General features: G+C 48.3%; 1 protein-coding gene across 3 annotated transcripts in view; it reads left to right on the top strand.

Annotated features, from left to right (window-relative positions):
* The window catches only part of Arhgap26 (Rho GTPase activating protein 26), a 411,283-nt gene extending 403,900 nt beyond the window's left edge, over positions 1-7,383 (top strand). For 2 of the 3 annotated variants that reach the window (XM_075968780.1, XM_075968779.1), the window contains one exon: positions 1,833-7,383. In XM_075968780.1, the coding sequence (XP_075824895.1) occupies positions 1,833-1,921 (89 nt within the window). In that variant the 3' untranslated portion in view covers positions 1,922-7,383. The remainder of the gene's footprint in view (positions 1-1,832) is intronic. The other variant, XM_075968783.1, reaches the window with a different exon arrangement.
* Positions 7,384-23,964: the final 16,581 nt, after the last annotated feature.

Below are 23,964 nucleotides of genomic sequence, written 5' to 3'. Positions count from 1 at the left end.
CTATTAACTCATTTATTTGGGGGAACAGGTTTAATTTGTTCATTTTTGGTCTGGAACATCTAAGGTTTCCTGAAGCTTTGGTGGGTACAGATATACCAAAGCCAGATATCAGACTGGCTGGTGGAAGGGCCCTGGAGTCCTCCTGTCTCCACCCCCACTGCTGGGAGAGCAGGTGTACACTGCCACAGCTGGGAGAGCAGGTGTACACCACCACAGCTGGGAGAGCCAGGTGTACACTGCCACAGCTGGGAGAGCAGGTGTACACCGCCACAGCTGGGAGAGCAGGTGTACACCGCCACAGCTGGCTTTTTCACATGGTTTCCGAGCAGCTGAACCCAGGCCTCAGACATAGGGACCTTTACCTGCGTGTGTTGTCATTCCCCTGGCTTGGCCCTCTTTTACTGGGAGGGAGTTCCTTACTTTCTAAGCTGCCTGGGAGCTAATGTTGCACTCACAGTGGCATCCTTAACCCATACCAGAAACCACAGAGAAGATTCTGCTACCATCGTAGAGGTGCAGACCTGGAAATGGTCATGATAGCCTCAGCTGGCGGCCAGGCAGAGGGAAGCCTATCTGCGACCTAGGAAGACCTTTGGTACCTGGAGAGGTCAGGCCACCCGAGTGCTGCAGACTCTTCCCTGTGGGGATGGTGTGGGTCTGACATCTGCTTAGGTTTCATGCTTCAGGCCTCGTGGTCGGAAGTTATGCAAGGTTTCGGAGGCCGGCTGCCCGTGTCCTCATTTGAGGAATGTCTCTGCACACATCAGTCCTTTTAGAAGTCTCACAGTCCGGGATTTTGTTTCCTCCTCATTGGCTTCCATTGGGTTCTGTTCTTTCCCTACAAACCGAAACTAGAATTATACAGTAGAGTTGGGGCGGAAGTGCGTTTCTAAAACAAGCTCAGGAAGTCACTTAATTAGCCCAGGAAAGGAACTGGGAAAATCCATTCTTTCCGAACAATCTTGGATAATTGGGGTTTTCCTAGTCCGTGTAGAGTGAGTACCCTGTCCCACCCGAGAGTGAACTGTGCTTGTACGGTCAGTTCACAAGTAGGAACACTCCTCCTCCCCGTACATACACATCTCTGAGGCTCACAAATCCATCTCTCTTCCCTGCCCTGTGGTGTGCTTTACAGACCCAGCCAGATTTCTCCATAGAGAGGGACTGTGACAGAACGGAAGTGGGTCTACAGTCTGTGGATGCTGAAAAAAAATCAGAAACTTCGAAAGTTGCCTTAGAGGAAGCAGACAGCTTTTCTGGCTTGTTTATAGGAAAAGGAAAAGTTCTGGGGTATAGGAAAGCAAGGGAGGGTGTGGGTGGAGCAGAAGGGAAGCAGGCAGCCTGCAGCGTGAAGTCAGGATCTGCAAGGAAATGAGCAGCGCTGTAAGGATTTAAAGGTACAGAGCAGATGGGTCAAGCTGGGCATGGTGGCTCCTGCTGCTAAGCCCAGACCTGGGAGTTCAAAGCTAAACTACAGATTGAGACCCTCTTTTATTTTTATTTATTTTTTATTTTTTTTGAGACCCTCTTTTAAAAAGATAAAAATAATAATGAACAAATACGCAAAATAGATAACCCGTAAAGACTCGTTCCTAGCAATCCTCCAGGGGCGTGCCATTGGTACGTAGCTGATAGTGGGTAGGATGGGTTGATGAGTGTAGGCCTGTGTGTGTGCAAGGGTGGATGGACGGGTGGGCGCGCGGGTGGGTGGGGCATCCCACTGTTGACCCCACTGTTGACCTCTAACTTACCTCCCACATCCTCCAGTACACAGCACATCCAGCCTGCCCATGGCCTCATCTCCTCTCACCCTCTCTCCCCTTCCTGCACAGTTCATCCATCTCAGGAGCCCGGCTGGTTGGAGGGGACTCTGAATGGAAAGACTGGCCTCATCCCAGAGAACTACGTGGAGTTCCTCTAACCTCCGGCCCCGGCAGAGCTGCTGAGCTTTACGTGGTCTCCATGACAACTACTGATTCTGGTGTTGTGGACCACTCTTCATTGCCACTGAGAAAGCAGGGAGCCTGACTGTTGCTTCTTGCCTACATGAATGCATCCGGGAACTTGTGTCACGTCTCTCCATGATCATCTCAGCGGACAGCACCACAGTGATGCTGCGAGAACTGAAACCCAGCGAGCAGAGGAGGCCACTTGATTTTGGTAACCTAGAGGAAGGCTTGCAAAGCCGTTTTCTCCTGCGTGCCCTAAATAGCGAGCCCTGATTTCATTTCAACCGTCATCCAAACCCCCAGCCTCCTGGAAAGAGGAAACGAGGAGAATAGTCCTACAGAAAGTGCAGCGTTGCTGAATTGGACAAGGCAGGGCACCACGCTGCAGACTGCCTCTACCGCTGTTTACAGCGGACGCTCTTCCTCTCCCCTTCCTTCTCCCAGAGACACAGTGCTGCAGGCAGCTGGGCCTGTCGGCAAGCACACAGGATGCAGGGGTCGCCGCACTGTTTATGTAAGGTCCAATCTCTCACCATCTCTTGAGCAGCTGTTGGCCCATGGTCAGCAGATTTCAGTCCAGTCCTCTTATGCAAAGAAGCACATGCCCCTCACGTTCTCTGCCACTGAAGGCTTCCATCACTGCCATCACCTAGTAACCATAGCAACCCAACCTACTCTAAAACTAAGCCAAAAATAATACTCCTCTTTGTATGACACCGCCTTCTACCAGCTCTGGTGGTTTTCTTGAATGGTCTCCCAACAATCTGAAGCAGAGGATTAGACCATTAGGGTGGTCTAACCGGGGCAGACCCCGGCTGTTCTTTTTCTGGTGAATGTCTGCATCACCAGGATAGGTTTGGAGCAAAGTCTAGGAACCTGTTGAGATTAAATCGCATACATGGTCAATACTTCTGTTCTTCATGCAATGAGTTCTTGCTTCAGAGGGTAAGATGCTGCCTCCCTCCGGGCTAGCGTTTGATGGGTCCCTTCCAGTCCCCCCTCGCCCTGCTGCCTGTCTTTGCTCTTGCCAGTGACTCCCAACTGCTCCCTAGAATGCTTTTGCTATGGAGGTCCTGTGGAGTTTAGAGATGATTCTTGGGCCAAACCTGTAGCCTGCATTTTTAAAGGACCTCTATATACACTGCCACCCAGGAAAAGAAGGAATCATGAACTAGGGTGCCCAGGCATGAGCCTAGTATAGACCATTAAGAACCTGGAAGACACCAGATGTTGAGGCCTCCAGGCTAGGGTGGGTGCCTTCTAGGAGGGGATTCCTGAATAAAAGGCGCTGGGTTTTAACTCCTGTGCCTGGGAGACCACCTGGACGTTGCGATGTCACATGACCTCCAAAGAACAGAATCATGGTATCTGCACACATGAATGACCTTAGTAGACAGACTCTGGACAATCTGTCACACCTGCCAGGAGCCCCGTGGATGGCAGGGTTGCTCCAGAGTGTCTCTGGCTCTGGAATTCCCTAGGGTTCTTTAATGAAGAAATGAAAAACTTGAATTGTGTTGAATTACTGTATCTTTTGCTTTTTTTTAAAAGATAAACTTGTAAATAGAATGATTTGAAATATTATATGGTAAAGTTTTATATTTGATATCTTAAGCTAGTCGCTCCATGTAGTTAGCGATTTTGATTGCCGAGCAGGTGTGTTGAAGGGTAGGAGAGGCAGGGCTGATGAGTCAAGGTCATGGCCCCTCTCTGACCCAGAGAGAGAATGTTTCTTATGGTTCCTGCCCGTTAACCTGAAAACCTGAAAAGCTAATTGTATTCAGTTTTCTTTATCTCCATGTGATTTGGGGCTTTAGAGTTCAAAAAGCATTTTCAGGTAATAAACTCCCAACTAACAGTAAAGTGGCACTCAGGATTTAAATAGGCGGGGCTAGGGGAGACATGTTTGTTTTTGTTTGTTCTTCTCAGGTGTATTTCTTGGTATCCCAGGATGTCCAGACAAAAGAAGAGGAGACAATTTCTCCTTTTCTTCCTCACCTCCTAAGGTTTTATAGATACAGCCTAGCTAGTATGTAAAAGTGTCTATCAGTTCTAAGAACAAAAGAAAGTCAGCTGCTATGACTCTGAGTCCTCTCTTTCTGTAGATGTGTTTCTGTGCTCCCCTTTCACCTCCAGGTTCCCTACAGCTCCAAAGTCAAAGAACTTGCCAAGAGGGAGCTAGACCGCGCCATTACAGTTTCCAGTGTGGCTGCAATGTTAGTAGGAGTTCACTGTGACTCGGCATTGAGTTTACCAGCTAAAGGACTGTCATGTTGTCACCGGGGAACTCATAGGAGTAAGGTGACTCCACCCTTCAGTCAGGGACCCAGGCTGAAGCAGAGCAAGGCAAACACAAGTCTCAGAACTGCCACTGAAGCTGGGTGTAATGGCCCCTGCCTGTAGTCTTGGCACTTGGGAGGCAGAGGCAAGAGGATTGCTAAAGTCCTAAGCCAGCCAGGTGTAGTGGTGGGGAGCGGGGTTGAAATCTAAAGGAAGAAAGGAAATAGACTCTTCCCTGTGAGCTTGAGAAGAAGTTGGGAAATGGGGCCCGAAGGGCATGCATGCTCAAATAGCATTGCGCTTTCCAAATTGAAAGAGCCCAGCGTGATCCTTTTAATATATCTGATGATTTAAATAGTCACCAGCCTCATCATAAGCGAGGTGTTCTGTAGTCAGGGCCCAGCATGACTGCTTGGATGCACACTCCTCTCCTGAGCTGGCCCCGGTGTGAAGCTGCTCTTGGAGGCTGACCTCCTTCCAGTTTCCCCTAGGCCATGTGTGGCCTATGACAGATGGCCACTCCATTTCCCTCTGTCCAGCTAGGCCTCCCTTCTCCCCATCAGCTGAAGAACTGGGGGGATGAATATGAGCCAAGTGAACTGGAAGATTAAAAATGAAATGTACCCTTTCTGCTCTCTGAACGCCCGTTAGCTCCCACAGATAAGGAAAACTGGGGTAGGACGTGGGGAGTGAGTTACCAGAATGGAAGTTCATTGACCAAACTCCCAAACATTCCCCGGAGCTTTGAGTTCCTCTTGTAAGGCCCTGTGATCACTTGGTTCTGACCTGAATCTGGGGGCCTTATGATGATTGGCCTCACTTCTCCTTGAGAGACAGAGTTCCATAACTGAACAGTGCCATGCTGTGAGAAGACAACTGTTTCAAATCCCTATCCCCAAGCAAGGGAAATCTGGACTTGCTCAAGATTATTCTCTCCCAGTTTTCAAGATCAGTGTATAAGAGTCAACTCCATTTAGTGGGCCCCTCAGTATTCTATCAGTATTGGAGGCAGTTTTTAGTGTTTCTGAAGCCGATGGGGAAGTCTTGTGGGTGCTTTTCAACAGTGACGCAAAGAGCAAGCTAGCACGAGTACTTGTACATTGACCCGGGTGGGCCGGAAACCATGCTGGTTTCTTGGGAAGTGCAGGCACTTGCCCACAACTCCAGACATGAGTGTGCCACACCTGGATCTCGGAGAGAAATCCTTGCCAAGTGCTTTTTCCTCCTGAAAACCGTAGAACCCATCCTACCAAAAGCTATTTCTCCATCGTAGAGGTTCCAGAAGCATCCATTGTTGAGGCCTAGGGATATAACAGACTAAAGATGGTGTGACCATTTCTCTGTTCGTGGCTGGCTGTTGGCACCTTTCACCCTCTGGCCTCTGCTTCTCCTACCTTCAGAGCCATGGAGCTCCTGGGTGTACCACACCCCAGCACCCCACATTTGCTCTATCACCCATCACTCCTAGGAGACAAGGGAACCAAGCATCTGTTTAGATACCCGACTTTCAAAGGAATGTTCTGGGTGTCTGCGCGGGGAGCTAGCTGCCACCTCTGGCAAACTTACCAGTGATCACTGACGTCTACAGCCCTGCCCCATAGAGCCCTTTCACCAGCCAGGTGCCCCTCACACCCCACAGTGGGGGCTGTGAAATGTCTCTTGTGCTCACAGATTTCGGCATCCATGCTGATTTAGTGGTTGCCTGTGAGCCTAGCATCCAAATGACAGTGAGCCCTGCACGTTCCTCCAGCACACCTGAGACAAGACTCCAGCAAGTAATAATTAGTGTTCTTCCTTTTGCTGCCCACGGTACTTGTCTAACTTAAAGAGTTTCCTAAAGCAGACGAGAGATTCCCGATGTCACTCAGAGGCAGCCCTGTGTTCATGGGAAGAAAAGCATACATATAAAAATGCCAGGATCAGAAAGAAAAACATGAACCACACTGAGGAGCCCCAGATCTTTAAAGAGTGCTGTGATATTGCTCTTACTGGGGGTGGAAGGTTGGGGGGGCTGAAAGGTGGAAATGGACTGTCACGGGAAGAATTCCACAACTAATAGTTTTTCACAAGTCTATAGGAGAAAACAAAATGAAAATACCCTTCATGGAATGTCTTAGAGAGCAACTGAGCATAGTCCTAACCCACGGAAGGTGAGTCAAGAACTGTTGTATCAAAATTAGTGGTCGGTGGGGAGCAGATTATGGGTCATTCAATGTCCAAGTGACCTGGAGTAGCTTCAGCCAGGCCGGGACACTCTGTGTCATACCCCACCCACAGTTCCCATAGACTTCTGAGTAGCACCAACAAACAGCGTTCCTGGGGGTCAAGATGCCAGGACCAGCATTGCGTCTGTGAAAACATACATCTGGTGATTCTAAAAGTTGTGTGTGCATGTGTCCATGTGTATGTGTCTTGTGCAGCACATAGCTACATGTGTAAAGCTGCAGCCTCATGTGTAGACAGACATTAGCTGGCACTTCTGAAGCTTGTAGACAGCCTTGGAGGGAGGGTCTCAGCCGAAGGAGAGGCTGTTGATCTCCATGCACAAGATCAAAGACAGAGATGAAGTGCCATCTAAAGCCTGCGTTCACATTTCCCACATAGTTGTCTGCAGCTGTGTTCCTTGGTGACTTCTTAAGTCGTGTTAAAAACTCAGACCCATCAATTCCCAGTAGCTAATGCTAAGCTAGTGTTCAAAAGCACTCTCAAAGACAGCTAGTCTGTATCTTGGGAACTAAACTGTTTGCATGTTTAATCCCTCTTTTAGGCTACCTTTGAGTAGACTGTACAGTGCTGTGTGATATAATATCAATAAAGTACTTATAAGAGGCACTTTAATATTTTCTTTGGGAAAATCCTAATGCACTGTTGTAAATTTCAGTGTTGAATATTGACTGGTGCATAGAATCAAATTCTGTAATTAAAAAGTAGCTAGGATAGGACATTTTTCCTGTTATTAAAAAAAACAACAGTTTTGCCATGTTCAGGCTTTTTAAAAAATGTGTTTCTGTGCCATTGTGCGTATCTATAAAGAAAATACAATTTCTGTCAAGCACCTGTAAAAGTTGGCTTTCTGTGTTTGGTTTGTGTACCTGGCAATCCCTATAAAGTGAGTGGAAGTATGACTTTTGAATTAAATGATTTTTCCATTTGATGGTGTGTTCGTTTCTTGAATTTCTAATCAGTTCGACTCAACACATCTCGATTTCTTCTAATATGCATTTACACACGGATCAAAGGTCACAAGTCTGGGCCCTTTACAGTTACGAATGTCAACTACAGAGCTGTTTTTTATGAGCTGGGAGTGGCTCTGTGTTCCGCTTACCAAGAGGTCAAACGCTGGAATACTTGAGTCGGCTGCTCAAGCCTCTCTCACAGTTAGTCTCACCTTGTCACATCCCATAAAACAAAACAAAACAAAAAAACTAATGATTTTATCTCCTGGAGCCCCTCAAATGTCAATTTTTTAAGCAGTTAACCTTCTCTAGAACTTGTTAGAAAACACAAGCAAACTGCCTGAACCACTGAGTGTTCTCGCTTCTCGAGCCTTCCAAGGAAGTCCTGAGTTGTGAATTAGGACCCAGGTTTACAGTGAACTTCTAGTCCTAGCTCATGTCCCAAGGACTCGTGGAGGTCTCTGAAGAAAGGGGACCTGGGGGCCCAGGGCGAGGCTTCTCACCAGACGCTTTGCCCCACATGAAGGAGGAGAGAGAGCTGGGGATGCACCTTTGGAGCCTGGATCTAAGGAGGAAAACCACTGGAATGTGTGGGTCACAGGTGAGCCATCTGTCATGTTCTTCTGACAAGCCTGGCCTTGGCTGAGCTCTGGGAACAGCACACATAGCCCACACCTGTTGTCCTCGCCAGGTTTACAGGGCTTCTAACACCACTCAGTCTTTAAAGTCCACACGCGCGTGACATGTTTGACTGTGAGCTGATGCTTTCTGAGTCTTTGGTGTACATATCCCCATCGCAGCAGGCTATTAAGGGAAGCCAGGTCAGGAGCTCAAACAGACGAAGAGGCAAGAGCCATGGAGGAATGATGCTTACTAGCTTGCTTTCTTCAGCAAGTCATAGCTACTTCTACAGCTCAGGCCCAGCTGCCTAGGGGTGGCACCACCCACAGTGGGCTAGGTTCTCCTGCATTTCCAAGCAGTTAAGACACGCCCCGAAGACATGCCCATGGGCCAGTCTGTTGAAGGCAGTGCCTCCATTGAACTTCCCTCTTCCTAAGCAACTCTCCTGTGTCAAGTTGACAACCAGCCCAAGCACACACGTGTCTGATACTATTGCCAAGAGAACGAAATGTATGTGTCTCTGTTCCTGTCCTCTCTGGTCTTGTCCTTTCCAAGAGGCTTCCCAGTCACCCTGACTTTTGTGCCTTCCCAATGTGAAAGGCTTTTGGTTTGCTTTTAGTCGCTACCTGGAGCCGAACTTGAAAGGTGTCATGCCCAATGGCTTGCTGATGTTGCGATCATGTTAGTTCTGGCAGTGTGGCTGTTTGGTTGTGAGAGCTCCATGGTTAGATATAGACTTGATTGACAGTTGAAATGAGGTGACTGTTTGTGGGTGTGAAGAAATATTTTCTCAGGCCCCAAAATAAGTGCTAACTCTTGAGAATTATGCCATGCCTTTCCTCTTTCCTCAGGCCCTTCTCGGACTCCACTCAGATGCCACACCTCTGTCGCTGCCTTTAATAGCACTGAGTTAAGCTGCAGCTAATTAACGGTGCTGAACTAGCCATGGTCGGCTGACTTTGGCCTGCTCAGCAGCCAAGAGATGCTCTACCAAGGCAGTAACCGCTGACGTGGGTGAGGCTCCTGGCCTGGGAGAGCTGTCCTAGGGGAAGGAATGCACATACCAAGGTACCAGAGTATAGCCCTGGGATGCTTAGCCAACATCAGACATTTGGGGACCAGAACCAGGCTGGTTTTCCATCAAGATGATCAAAACCATATCCGGAGCAGTTGGCTGTCACACTACATAGCTATCCAGTCTTTCATGTAATTGACCCCAGGATCCTCGCCACAGCCTCTGCCAGTGAGGCCCAGCTGGCTATAATAAGCCTTCCTGGGCCCAGCCAGCCATCCAGTGAAGCTTTTAATTCATGGGGTTCCTTCTGGAGACATCAGCTCTCATCTTAGGATGTTCTGTGTCCACCACCACCACCAAATGTGCATGCTGGCACTATGGCCTGATGTCTCTTATGCATTTATTAATTCAAATATAGGTGAGTAACCCTTGACAAATGCCTCATTTGCTTATAGGCTCAGAGTAAAGCCTATAGGAGCAAGACTTTTCCGTCTTCCCCTCAGGCGTGTGGCCTCCTCTGTCAACTAGTGTTCAGCACAGCAGGCCATTTGGATAACCCAGTGACCAAGAGCCAAAAGCCCCTTTACTGTCATCTGGGTTGCTGGTGACTCATGCTAAGAGAGATGCCCCTTCAACAAAACTCAGAATCACCCAAACCATTAAAAGCACTCCTTCCTAAAGTCCCACGAAGGAAATTCCACACGGTCCCAAGGGACCTGGTCTGGGATCTATCACTCTCTCTAAGGGAATTCTTCGAATCTGACTGAAGTTTCCCATGGTGCAGCTGGAGTCCATTTCCGCCCTGGCTTTCCTATGGTGAAGAATGAACTGGTTTACCACCCTTTCGCAGAGCTCACTATTTTTATGTTCCCAGTAGTTTCCTCTCGACCAACACATGCCAGGAGCTGGCGACGCTGGGAAAGGAGCAGGCCTCTGACCTTAGGGAAGTCACGCAGGCTTCACAGAGAAGTTGAGTCCCAGCTACGAGAGACAGAAGTAGGAACTGGAGAAAGCCTGGAAGAGGTGGCCTCCGAGTTGGACCTTGATAGCTGGGGAGCCTGAACTACTTCGGTACGTAGAAAAGTGTCCCAGTCCTCGCAAGTAGAAAGGCAGCGAGGACCAAAGTATGACAGTGCTGGGTCAGGAATGGGGTAACCCCGGTGTAACTGGACCATGGGGAAACAGGGCTTTCTGGAGGATGCAAATGGCTCACCTCACCTGTCCCCACCTCTGCATTTGGGTTTCTGTTCTATTCTCAGCTGACGATATTCCCTCTCGATTGATGGGCATACTCGGCACCTTGCTAGATCCCCTCACTAAATCCTCAAGACACGTGAAGCGCAATAATCATGCCCTCTCATAGGTGACAGAAATGGTAATGGAGTCACACAAGCTAGGATGAGGTGTGCTAACAATGCCAGCACAAGGGCTCTCTGGCTCTGCAGTCCCTGTGGCCTTTGAAACCCTTTTCAGAAACCCCTCCACACATGACCGTGTCTCCGTGTGTGCACCGTCATCATGACACACAACAAGACCATTTCCATGTTTGGGAGAGGGCTAGCCTTCCCTGTTTTTGCTTTGGCCCACCCCCATTTCTGTCTTCTTTGTCCCTGTCAGTGATGTCAAGAGCCTGGTCTCGGTCTTCAGAGCCAAGAGCCTCTCAGGGACCGTGGCCGCTGGGGATGCTCGGCTTTGGCCCTGCAGTCAGGATGAGGAGCTGGGCGTGTCTGGGTGACAGCCTTCTTCGCTCTTGGAGCCGTCCATTCCCTCATCTTGGGCTAATGGCTCCCCAGTTGTTTAGCTTTCTGCACATACTCTTGGTTTTCAGGTCCTCCCCCCACCCCCAAGATTCCAGCTGTGAGCTTTGGCAGGCCTGCTGCCTTTGAGCCTGCACTCCAGAGCATCTGCGGAGGCCCAGCTACATTTGCCTGACTGGAAATATGGCATGTGAAAAAAGACTAGTTTTTCCCCACCTGGACCCAGCTGCTGAGGACAGAACTTCAGGCCAGGGAAACGCCGTAGGCTTGCCTCTTCGTGTGGGCGAACCAGAGAAGGGTTTCCAGCCTGGTCCCCTCATGCTCCAAAAGAGATCATTTTGTGGCATTTAAACTCCTTCCTGAGCCAAAAAGTTAGAACTAGTAGGCAGAGAAGGGAACCTACTGTAGAGGACAGCTGAGGGCCTGGGCATAGAAGATTCCTGCCCTGTACTGGGTTCCTCTCCTAGAGTTAAAAGGTAGGCCCCAAGAGGCCTATCTCAGGAGTGGGGCCGACCTCAGGAGTGGGGTCCGTCTCAGGTATTCAAGAGGCCTCAAGAAGACAGAGCACTTGCTGGTTACAAAGCAGAGTTGCCCTTGCTAGGCTTCACACTGACTCTTCCCCGAATACTTATTTAATTCTCAAATCCACCAGGTGAAGTAGGTGACTACTGTTATTCCATTATGCCCGTGAGGGAGTCAAATACCAGATTAGGCAACTTGTTCAGAGTCACAGAGTTAATAAGTAACCAAGCAGTGGTAACCCCAGCTCACCCCAGCACTTAGGCTCATAACATCGGCAACTGCCACACTGGGGAAGGCCCAGAGGCTCAGCTTCCCACACCACACCCCCACCAGGCCCTTCGTCCCCCCCACCCTGAGAGAAGAGCTGTTGTTCTTATCTGCTGACAGCCAGCAGCCTTGCTACCGGCAAGAGTCCCTCACTTTTTGCTTCAAAGAGCCGCATGCCCCTTACCCTCTGGTTCCAAGGGTTTGTATGGCCTGGTGTCAACCCAGCATCCAGTGGTACCATGTGTTCTGCTGTGAGATCAAGTGTTTGATTGCTTCAGGAATGAACTCAGGTCTACAGTGCCACAGCTTTGACCTGGAACAAGGTACACAAAACCAAGCCTGAGACAGCATAAAACCTCTGAAGAAGCAAGTGCTGGAACGTACCCTCGGGTGACCCTCTGTATCCATTCTTCCTGTCCCAATGGTTATCTGAGGACTCAGTGTGAGGCCCCTTCCTTTAAGTGGACTCCTTCTTGAGCCTGAGGCTTGCTTCTGTTGGCAAAGCTGCCCCCGATAGCAAACAGAAACCTGTATCTGTTGTGATAGGAAGTGGACAAACACTGTCCTGGTTTGAGCAATCCTGAAGTTGGCTCACACAAAGAAAGGCCTTAATGTCTGTCTGCATGCAGCAAGTAAAGCATATTTTTACAATTCTGACTGACGTTTGGTCTCTTTTCTGAGCCAGGAGAAGCCATGACTGGATCTCCGAAGGACAGGGAAGAATTATGTCTGTCAGAGCCCTCTACAAGATCCTCCCAGCCCCGGCTCATTCACCCCGTCGCTGGCTGATTGGCCCTGCGGAGGTGCATCCGTGTTGAGCCTGCTTCACCCCAGAGTTCTCACAGAGGATGTCCAGGGCAGCTTGAAGCAGGAATGGCTGTAAATCATGTCTAACCATGAGATGGAATTGGGTTCTGTAGAGCTTGCTTCTCAGGGAACAGAGCACACCCTGAGGCCGCACCCAGACCTGCTTAGCAGTCCCATGAACACAGGTCTGAGAAACTCCAGACACCCAGTTCAGACCTTCGCCTTTCCTTGGGTGGGGCAGCATAGCTGGGCCTCTAGAGGTACATGGGTGGGGGGATCTACTTAGCCTCCCTGGGAGGCCCCGCTGTGGTGCTGTGTCTGTAACGTACTCTCAGTGTCGAGACTGCCAGATAAAAGCGAAAATTCCAGCCCTGACAGGAAGGCCCACGGGCTGGGAGGGTGTTCCTGGTCCACCCAGGAGCCTGCTTTACTTAACAGTGTCCTGTAACACTCACAAGGCCGTGTGTGTGTGTGTGTGTGTGTGTGTGTGTGTGCGTGTGTGAGTGTGATCAGAAAAACATCAAAACTCAGTCCCATATCTGAAGCAGGGAGGAAGACAAAAGGGAGATGGCGGGGAGGAAAGATGAAAGGAGAGAGGAAAACTTCAGAAGCTCCCTGTGGGAGGGAAGGGGGTGAGAAAGGAGAATCCTGTCTCCCTAGCTTTGCACTTAGGATTCTTCCCAAACTGGCCCCAACTTTTTTTTTTCTTTGAGAGATTGCCCCGGAGTCACCGACTGCCTGTCACTCCACACGATACAGACCAGGGAACATGTTTCTATTCGCTTAGCTTGTCTCAGGCATCTGGGGCATCCGGGTCTCAGTGCCAGGTGCTGGCTTTTCCACTTATGTTCCTGAGGTTAAACTAGCCTCTGTGCCCTTCAAGTCTGTCACTCCAAGGGGATATCCGCTGCCATTGCCTCTTTGGTTCCATCAACCAGTTTTTGATGGGAGCAAATGTTTTTCTTTGGGGAAGCTCCTCCTATCCTTGGGTTTCATGGGTTGACATCTGTGTTGGTCAGGGTTCTCTAAAGTATCAGACCTATAGAACAAATCTATCTCTCTCTCTCTCTCCATATATATATATATATTTCCAGCATCTACTGAAGACCAGCTGCGACATCCAGTCTCATAAACTGAGCAACCACTGGGTTCTTAGACTTCCCATTTATAGCCAGCCATTGTTGGATTAGCTTATCTGGTCCACAGCCCATACTATGATAGTAATAAATATATATATATATATATATATATATATATATATATATATATATATGAGAGATAGATAGATAGACAGACAGACAGACAGGCAGACAGACAGTATGCTGTGGGAATTCCTTCAGCCAATAACCTTTAAGATACCAGTCCACTTTGGGTGTGGTCTCATATACTATAAATGCAGTGAGTGGGCCTCTTGGCTGCTGGATTTGGTTCCAGTTCCCAGTGCACACAGAGGACTATGGATTGCTACTATTTCTGTGAGTTTATCCCAAGTGAATAAACCTTTGTTATACTCCATTTCAGGCTATTGTGGAACTCTTTGTATGCCAACATATATATATATATATATATATATATATATATATATATATATATATATATCCAGCCATTGTTGGATTAGCTGGTCCACAGCCCATAAGTCATGCTAATAAATATCATATGACTATGCTTGGCCAGGCAGCGTTAGGAGGCATCTGAGCTGCGCGAGTCCTGGCCATTGCTCCTTGGAGGACCATGCTACCATCATGTTCTCCCCTCGATTCCCTGACGGAGCTCAAAGGGAGTGGATGTAAACAGACATCTGTGCTGAGAGTAGTCAAAATGCCAGTGTCCTGAAAGCACACAGGGTCTAGCCTAAAGAGAGGACACGGGCCAATCAGACTTTGGCTCCTGAGAATGGGGAAATGCCCTTGGAAATGAGGACGGCCGATAGGGAGCTCCTGGAATGGGACTGGTGATTCTGTCGTGTAAGGTTTACATCTAAAGACACAGGAAGGCCTGGGTGCCGAGCAGGAGGCCTTGCAATCAGAACCGTGGGAAGAGAGGAGTCCTGTCCTACTTTGCAATTCCCTAGAGGGACTGGTTGTGCTTCGAGCCTAGGATCTAGCATCCCAAGTGATTATTATGATCTTAAAATTAACATGTGCATGTATTAGGTGAATTTGAATGACTTTTGCTTCTTAAGACCAGAAGAGACCTTCCTAAAACCTGAATGGGTCTCAGCTGACAGCAGAGAGCTTCTGAGTAGCTGGACGATTGGTCCGAGGTCATGTGGCAATACAGAATTGTGAAGCCTCTTGGGTTATCTAGGTTGAACACAGAACATTCAGGGTGGGGCCTCCACATGAGGGAGCAGAGAGTTTTCCAAGCAGCAGTGGAAAGAACGGACTTAAAAATGCACATGAACTGCATCCCTAATTCCCGCAACCAACTCTTTTCGTTTAATTGTCAGCATTACAGATTGTTTTTCAACACGCATGCACACACGCATGCACACATGCACATGCAATGGTGTTAGACAAGCAGGGGCCATTGCTTCCTTCTCTCTCTGTGGCCTTAAGCTCTTACTTTGGGTGATGTCTGCAATGGCTTTGTAATAGGCAAGCGAGCATCTGAGAACACTGGAAAACCTCAAATTCACTGCCACATGCGTGGTTCCAGGACCCTGTGGAGAAAAGTATTTCTGGAGAAGAGGGACAAGAAACGCCATTCCACAGAAGCCTAGCTGGCTGGCCACGCTAACCACAGAGTCAGCTATGCCCTCCCTGCTCAGACTCCAGACAAAGCCAACGAAACATATTCTTGGAACCCAGAGAGGCCTGTTCCTATGTGTTCTCCACAACTAGTCAGTAAACGTGCAGGAATCTTGGAGGTGCTTGTTCAACTGCCAGGAGCTTGGAACCAGCATTAGCGGGACACTTCATTTTGACATAGCCTAGATCACCAAATGCTGCTGTTTGGAGCACCCCAGGAGCTGGTTGCTCAACGCTGCCAGCACCCTGTTTCTTAGTCAGCTTGGGTGCTGACCAGCTAGGTGGCTCTTGAACTTGCCTTGGTCTACAGTCTAGATGGTTGTAATGTAAGGGGGGGGGGGTGCATAAAAACAGAAAGAAGCTGCGAAGCCCTCATTTGGAGCAGTGTAGAACGCCACAGCTGACTTGCTGGGAGATAAAGAACATCCTTTCCCAGCAAGACAGAATGCAGCCCTAGGAATCAACCACTGCCTTGTGTTTATGTGAATCAGTCTTAACAGGACCTAGAATAAGGGATTTATCCCCTGCCCCAAGGGAGCTTCTTAGAACTTTGGGAGAGTGACAAGGAACTTTGAGCAGATCCTGTCCATCAGGACACTCAGCAGAGAGGGCTCCCTCTTTGCAGCAGGGAGTCAGTTGGGAACCCAGCCAGATGGAAACTTCCACAAGTTCCTTCCATAAGGCCAGTGCAACTCTCAGTGACCATTCAGGGCTTCTTTGGGAGTGGAGGAACCATCCCTTCCTCTGGTGACTGCTGTGGGCAGGAGGCCAGAGAGGGCAAGAAGCAGAAGGATGACGTGAAAATGCCAGCATGGTCCAATGTCCGTGGGAGCCAGGCTTTGTCAGAGGCTCCAGCACACGCTGCCACCGTAGGACGCATCAGAGTTCCGGGGCCTCCTTAACACCAAACGACTCAGCTATGATGTGTGTAGGACGGCGCCCTAGATTCTGTGTTTTCAGCAGGCATGAGAACTGGGTGTGAGATGAGTGGTCCCCAAAAGTAATTCCAAAGTCATCGGGGAGTGGTCATCAAAGCCAGCCATGATTAATGTGTTAGCACATATGTTTGATTAAATATTGAGGTCTTCCGATTTGTTTTACTATATTACTAGGAAGTTTCCTTGGCTCACCGATGTACCAGTGAGAAGTTTCTTTACAGTGATTAATACACACGAGTAAGAATGGAAAAATCCATATTTACCGGGATGATAAATCAGAAGGTAACCATGTGACGAAAGACCTCCCCGGAGTTTCTTCTGCCTTATGAAATGGATTTACTCACTGCAAGAAATTGACGTTCCAGTAACCCAATTGCCAGAGAGTGGCTGAAGCGCACGGGGCTCTGGCAGGATCTACTTGGACACAGCTCTTGGACTTGCTGCTTAGAGTCCAGGCAGCTTTTAGTCAAAGCTGAAACCATCACCAACACAGGCTGCCACTAAGAAAGTCCCGATTTCTGTTGTTAACTGTCCCAAATGGATTCATCTGAGTAACAGTAAAGCCTAGACGTTCACATCCTCCATCTGCAAAAGGAGGGCAGTGTGGTCAGCTGGCAAATAATTCGCGGTTTTAGGGAGCCCCTCAAGTTCTCAACACAGCTTTTGTAACTCTTTAGCCTCTCTGAACCATCATTTTAACATCAAAAAGGTGGGAAGGGAAGTGGATTCCTATATGTAGAGACATCAGGAATATTAGGAGAAACTCTGCACATGTACCCACAGGCACATGTGCACGCATGCGCACACAAACACAAACCTTGAAGCATGTGACATAAAAAGTTCAGAGACCGCCCATTGACTTTTGAAAAAGTTAATCTTGATGAGCTTCTCTCCTTTGTCTCCACAGCAGGAATAATTATGACCCTGGAAGCAGAATTGTCTCAAGAATTAGATGAAATGATTTACCTAGAGAACCTGATAAGTTTCCGAAACTATTGATCACCAAACATAATAAAAAAATCGTAACCAGCTGAATAAAAATTTCCAAGTCTTAATAATAAAGGCATGCAAGGAAGTTCTTTCTCGTGCCGGAGCTGGAAGCCGGCTTATGTGGAGGAGGAATGCCGGGATCTGGCTGTTCCCACCCATACTCAGGCTTGAATGAATCGAGTCGTCAATGGATGATTCACACCAGGCATCTGCACAACCTCCCAGCATCTCTTTACAAGACATTCCAGGAGGATACAGCAGTGACTTTGTAGAGGAATCTAGCAGACACCCACTTCTTACTGTTTGAATTGTGACCTCCAGGCCGGCCTTTTACTCCTGGGCCCAAGAGATCCTCTTGCCTCAACCCTCCATTCACCTAGGACTATGTCTGTGAAGTGTACTCTAAGACTAAGTTTAAAATTGATTTTTCTCTGTGTGTGTGTACTGTGTGCTCGGAGTAAAGCTTTTGGGTGTTGGTTCTCTCCTTCACGTGGCCTGTAGGGATCTAACTCAGGTTGTCAGGCTTGGTGGCTGAAAGCCTTTGCCTTCTGAGCCATCTCATTGGTCGGTCCTAAGACTAACTGTGAGTGGGACAGACCACTAAATGTCCTTGGAGACATTGAGGGGGACCTAAAATCCCTTTCAAAGCAATATAATCTGAAAGGTGTCTGGTAGAGACTAACCAGTATAGAGATACTTAACAAAGTATCTCTATAAAGAACTGAGTTGTTCGCTTCTAAAAATTCAAATTTCAGAATGTTTCCACTGCCCCAGGACATGAAAAACAGGTGCAATACATAAGTTTGGTCTCCATGGATAGAAAGTATATTATAGGGAAAACTGGCAAAAATCTGAGTCAGGATAATAGATTCGATAACTCCAGTGTATAGGAGTTCATCCAGTGATGGAGATAATTGCATTATAATTTGAAAGGGTAGAATTTTAGACAAAATGATATGCAAATATAATTACAAAATATATGCGACTAAGGGTAAAAAGCAGTCATATACAACTTCCTCTTAAGTGAAAAAATATAAAAATTAAAGAGAAACGAGGGGCTAAAGAGATGGCTCAGCCCTTCAAAGCCTGTACTGCTCTAACAGAGGACTGGAGCAGCTCACAACTGCCTGACTCCAGCTCCAGAGGATCTGATGCGTCTAGCCTTTGGGCGTGCCCGCAACATAACCCCACACAGACACATAGAAATAAAAATATAAGAAATCTTTTAAAGATTCAAGAAAGATAGATAGTACCTGAAGCAAATATAATCAGATATCAACACTGGACATATTTAGGTAAAGCTTGCTAGGAATTATCGGGGTTTATTACTCTGCACGGCAGCCTAATATCCTGCTTTAGAGGAGCACGCAGCCACGCCAAACAACCGATAGCGTCTGCTGTGCTATCAGTGAATGCCGAGCAGAGACACAGACTCCACTCTCAAGAGTTTAGAAGAAGCCGGAAGGAGAGTGAGCACAGATCAACACAGGGACTCACTAGGAGACGCTTGTAACAGTTAGGGTTCTTAGCGTGAAGGGTAAGTCTGCATCAGCCGTTGTCATTCATCTTGATTGGTTCCTCTTTGTGGTTCCAGGAGTGTGGTCCAGGTATGCTGTGCGGCATCAGGGAGCCCGTTCAGCTCCTTGATGCTGTGTCTTAGCTTCTTGTGTCTGGAAGGGGCTTCAGTGCTTCAGACGCTGAGGCTAGCTTCCAGCCCCAGAGAAGACTGTAGAAAGCCATTCCAGGCTAAGGGTTTAAGTTTGGCTCTGGCTCTGTCAATTTGAGGATATAAGCATAAGAGAGTGCTTTTAGCAGCACAAAGTGCCCTGTGAATACATCAGCCATTTGCTGTGTGCCTTGTGGTGAAGTCTGTCACCTTGTGGTTAAGAAGGCAGGCTCCAGAATCAGCCAGACTGCGTCCAAATCCAGAGTTACTACTGACTGGAGAGGTGATTCAGGGAGAGCCATTTGACACCTCTGCCCTCTACTTTCCTCATCTGTAAAATGGGAAATAAAAACCATTCTATGGACTTCATCTCAGACCGAGAGTACAGCTGACAAATCCTGCAAGTGACAGGTTTTATGGCCAAGCATCCTTGAGTGTGTCCACTGTGATAGCATCCCAAGATGACCCCAAATCAGAAGAATTCCACTAGGATATTTGGTGAATGTCCTGGCATTCTCTTTTTCCGGTCTTGGCCATCCTATTGCCTCATGACACACATTGCTGATTGCTTTGAATGTTGAATTTTCTCCTGGCAATAAGTCCTTCTGGGATCCAAAAGGGAGAGCCAGGGAGGAGCCAGAACCTCTCCCTCCTCCGCCTTAGGTTCCCACTTGCCAGCTGGTCCTTGGGAACTCCAGGCTTCAGCAATCCTGGAGGAACACAGCTCACCTGGAGGAGATGCAGCCGGAGACAGACCTTCAGTGCCAGCCCAGAACTGCATCCTTAGTGTCCTGTCCTCAGGCAGGGACCCGTGAGTCTCCACACGCTCTGCTCCTATGCAGGCGTGGGGAAGGCAATGGCTTTGCCACTTTGGCTGTGTAAAGACACCCAGGATTTCAGAGCGGCGCTTCCCCCATCAGTCCACAGTGGGCCGAGCCAAACCTCAGGAATGGAAGCTGAACAAAAATGTGTCAGAGGAAAAATATGCCCTCTGAGTCCTCTCTCTCAGGTTCCGCGCCCATATTTCTACCAGCCTGTCGGACATTTCAGTTAGACGACCCGCGGCCATGTCTTCATTAAAACAACATGTCCACAGTGATAGCCGACCTCCCTTCCCTGCTTCTGTGCCAGCCAAGTGAGAAACCCTGAAACCTGCCACGTCTACCCATCTGCCCCTTTGGTTAGCAGGTTCTCTCTTCTGAGAACCCACAGTGAGACAGGTCCTATTCCTCCTCTCTGGGACTCCATGTTGACTATTGGGGCCTCAGGATCCCTTGCTGAGCTCCCAGGTTCTCTGAGCTGGTCTTCCCTTGCCAGTTCACTCCAGTTAGCTCTCTCTCTCCATTGAGAACTATTACCTAGCAGGACAAAACATGCACTGGCTCCCTTGCAACTCAGGAATAGAGAGAGGGAGGAGTCTTACATAGCCATGCTCATCTGGCTACCTCCTTGGCTTTCTCTTGCCCTGAACACCCCTCTCTCCAGCACCCCAGACTTATTACTCATTCTTATTAGCTTTTGAGTAAGGTCTTCCCTTCCTATGGACCCTTTTCTACCATCATGTAACCTGGAAGAGTCCCACTTACCTTCAAATCCAAACTGAAATTCACCCTCTCCTTGATCCTCCCAGCCCATTGTCAGCATGCTGTTAATTATAACTTGCTGTTAGTTTTCAGATTATTGTTTATGTATTTACAATGGATGCTTATGTGGCCTTCCAAGACCATATATTATTCCCCATGGACTCCTGACAGAGTATGTATACTAAAAAAGATGGTCAGATGGCCTGGGTATAATGCACCGTGGTTTTGGATGGCAGCGTAAACAGTTGGCATGACCCCTTACTGTTCCTTCAGAACAAAAGTACTAGGAGGTGGATTCTGCAGTAGGCTGTGTTGAAGCACCTTCCTCTTTAGCTGAACATGGCATCTTTTCAATGGTGACTTTCACGAACCTCTTACATTCTCAGCAGATCTCTGAAGGATATCTTTTTGGCCATAAAGAAAATAAAAGCAATGTATTCTGAATTTGCAGGCCAAGGGAGGCAGGGTGGGGGCTAACTGCCTGAGGCTTCAGAAACTCCTGTATCTCGGAGGAGCCACTGGCAAGGACACCATTATCAGTAGCTGAAAACGCTGGTATCTGAGGCGGCCATTCCCATGCCTGGTCATCTTCGCATGATATTTAGTGCCAGGGTTACACTGACCCTGGCACTCAACAGCCTTCGTTCTAATTTCTTCCACACTGAGTTTCCTTCCAAGTTTCTGATCATTGTTACTTTGAAAGGTGGCCAAGGTCCTGGTGGCAGCCACCACCATGCCGAGTCTCCAGGCCGCCTTTGCTTCAGGGGCTTTGGTGGCTCTGGGAATTCTAGTGTCTGCCAGGTGCTGCACACGCAGGGGGCAGGCCCCCATTCTGATGAGGCAGGCACCTCCTGCACGGGGCTCATTTTTTTCTCCATCTGCACAGCTATTTGGGCCCCGGGCCCTGTGACTCACCCAGCGGCTATCCATCTGCCCATTTACTCCAGAAAGGGAAAAGCGTTTCTTTGCGTGCAGTGAATCATCCGATGATATCTGAGTCAAGCCACCTGCCTGCCGCAGAGAGCCTCTGAGCTCAGAAATTCCCTTCTGCATGCGGATGAATGGAACTTGTCTGCTATCCTCCACCCGCAAACCAGCTCAGACTCCCACCTCAAGCCGATAGAGCGGGAGGGGCTAAGGTTGCAGAGCCTCTAGCATCCTTTTCTGCACTTGTAGACACCCTGATTGGCCGATGTGAGCAGCGCAAGCCTGAACGTGCCAGCAATGGGCCCTCACAGCTTAGCCTCAGACTTGGCCCATGGAACAGCTAGCTAGTCACAGGCTGAGGTCAGAATGGGAGGAGAAGTGTTTCCGGGGTTGAGGACTGTAGTCTTAAGATGGCTGCATTTGTACTCTCAGATCATAGGTTACCTGACTTGGGAGCCTGAATAAAGAATGAGAGAGAGGCCGGGAGGTGGTGGCGCACGCCTTTAATCCCAGCACTCGGGAGGCAGAGGCAGGCGAATCTCTGTGAGTTCGAGGCCAGCCTGGTCTACAAGAGCTAGTTCCAGGACAGGAACCCAAAGCTACAGAGAAACCCTGTCTTGAAAAACCATAAGAGAGGAGAGAGAGAGAGAGAGAGAGAGAGAGAGAGAGAGAGAGAGAGAGAGAGAGAGAGAGAGAGAGAGTTTTATAGGTTTAGTATAATGAAGTACCACAAACAGGGTAGCTTAAACAATGGAAATTTACTGTTCCCTGTCTCTGGAGTCTGGAGTCTGAACTTGGGTTTTCAGGCTGTGTGGGCGGCTCTCTCTTCTGGCCTTTCCACAAGCTTCTGTTGTTTCACCGTCAGACTTTGGTGGCCCTTGACTGGTAGAAACACCATTTTGGCCTCCATTTTTGTTTTCATTTGACTTTGTCCCCGTGTGATGTCTGCAGCTGCACGTCCCTCTTTGAAAGGACTCTGTCTCCAGGTGACACTTGAACACTTAAATTTGGGGTGGCACGATCCAACCTGTAAGAGGAAAGGCTTTGTGTCTATGCTCAATTTTGCTAGTCTCTTCTCAACCCTATTCTGCCTCCTGCTTTCCCCGTAAGGCTCCTTTTTAGTCACACATATTAGTTATATTAGTTATACATTCCAGTGGGCTTTGTTGTGATATTTCCATCCATCCTTACAGTGTACTGATCATACACAATCCTCCTCCTCCCAGTCCCTAATCATCGCTGTCCTTAGGTCACATCGACTTGTTAAGTCTCACATGGAAGAGAGAAAGTAAGGTCTTGTGTTTTTGTGTCTGACCTATTTCACTTAACCAAGTGTTATCTGGTTCCAATCATTGAACTCCAAGTGACAGGATTTTATGCTCCCTTGTGAGTAAAATTCCATTGTTGGTGCATGCGTGCCTAAATGTGTGCATGTGTATGTTTGTATGTATATGTGTGTGTTCCTGTGTAGGTGTGTGTATCTGCATGTCTGTATGGATGCCTGTGTATGTGTGTGTCTGTATGTGCATATGTGTATGCCTGCATGTGTTTGAGTATGTGTCTGCATGTGCATATGTGTATGCCTGTATGTGTTTGTGTGTGTGTCTGTATGTGCATATGTGTATGCCTGCATGTGTGTGTGTCTGTATGTGCATATGTGTATGCCTGCATGTGTTTGTGTGTGTGTCTGTATGTGCATATGTGTATGCCTGCATGTGTTTGTGTGTGTCTGTATGTGCATATGTGTATGCCTGTATGTGTTTGTGTGTGTGTCTGTATGTGCATATGTGTATGCCTGCATGTGTTTGTGTGTGTGTGTCTGTATGTGCATATGTGTATGCCTGCATGTGTTTGTGTGTGTGTCTGTATGTGCATATGTGTATGCCTGCATGTGTTTGTGTGTGTGTGTCTGTATGTGCATATGTGTATGCCTGCATGTGTTTGAGTGTGTGTCTGCATGTGCATATGTGTATGCCTGTATGTGTTTGTGTGTGTGTCTGTATGTGCATATGTGTATGCCTGCATGTGTTTGTGTGTGTGTCTGTATGTGCATATGTGTATGCCTGCATGTGTTTGTGTGTGTGTCTGCATGTCTGTGTGTGTCTATCTGCATGTGTGTATTTGTGTGTATGTCTTGGTACTCACAGTCTGTTTTTCTTTATCCACGCATCTCTTGGTGGGTACCCAGGCTTCTCTGTACTTTGGCCATCTCATATATTCACATGGAGCCTTCCTGGTCCTTTCTAAACCGGCACTGAACTGCGACTGATCACCTGGGGTGCCACTATTAACTGGCCTCTAGCACTGACGATTAAGGCCTTTCCATCTTTCCCTATAGAACTTTCTGTGACTATCCTTGAGCATACAGAGTCCTGATTTCAAGGGCAGTATATCTGCAGCATAATTTCTCAAGCAGTGCTGCTTCTTCCTGGGGTAAGAATTTGGTTTAGATAGTCATGAAGCTCTTTAAATGATCATCTCTGTCCATGCCACACCAAGCTGCCTCCTCTGAGTCTGCTGACCAGAGACTGTGTCCTTGTCTCTGAATCCATATGCTGGGTCTGGGTCCAGATACTCTAGAACCTTCTTCACAGCTGAGGCCAAGGGCCAGCATGACACTGGTGTGTATCAATGTTAGGTAGGAGAAGGGGCAGGGAGGGTGGGAGTGGAGCCACAAACACAGGCCTAGGGTGGACGTCATGGCCATTATGATTTT

This window comes from Microtus pennsylvanicus, chromosome 4 (genome assembly GCF_037038515.1).
Source record: "Microtus pennsylvanicus isolate mMicPen1 chromosome 4, mMicPen1.hap1, whole genome shotgun sequence".
Classification (NCBI taxonomy): domain Eukaryota; kingdom Metazoa; phylum Chordata; class Mammalia; order Rodentia; family Cricetidae; genus Microtus; species Microtus pennsylvanicus.
This window is presented reverse-complemented; position numbering and strand designations above follow the sequence as displayed.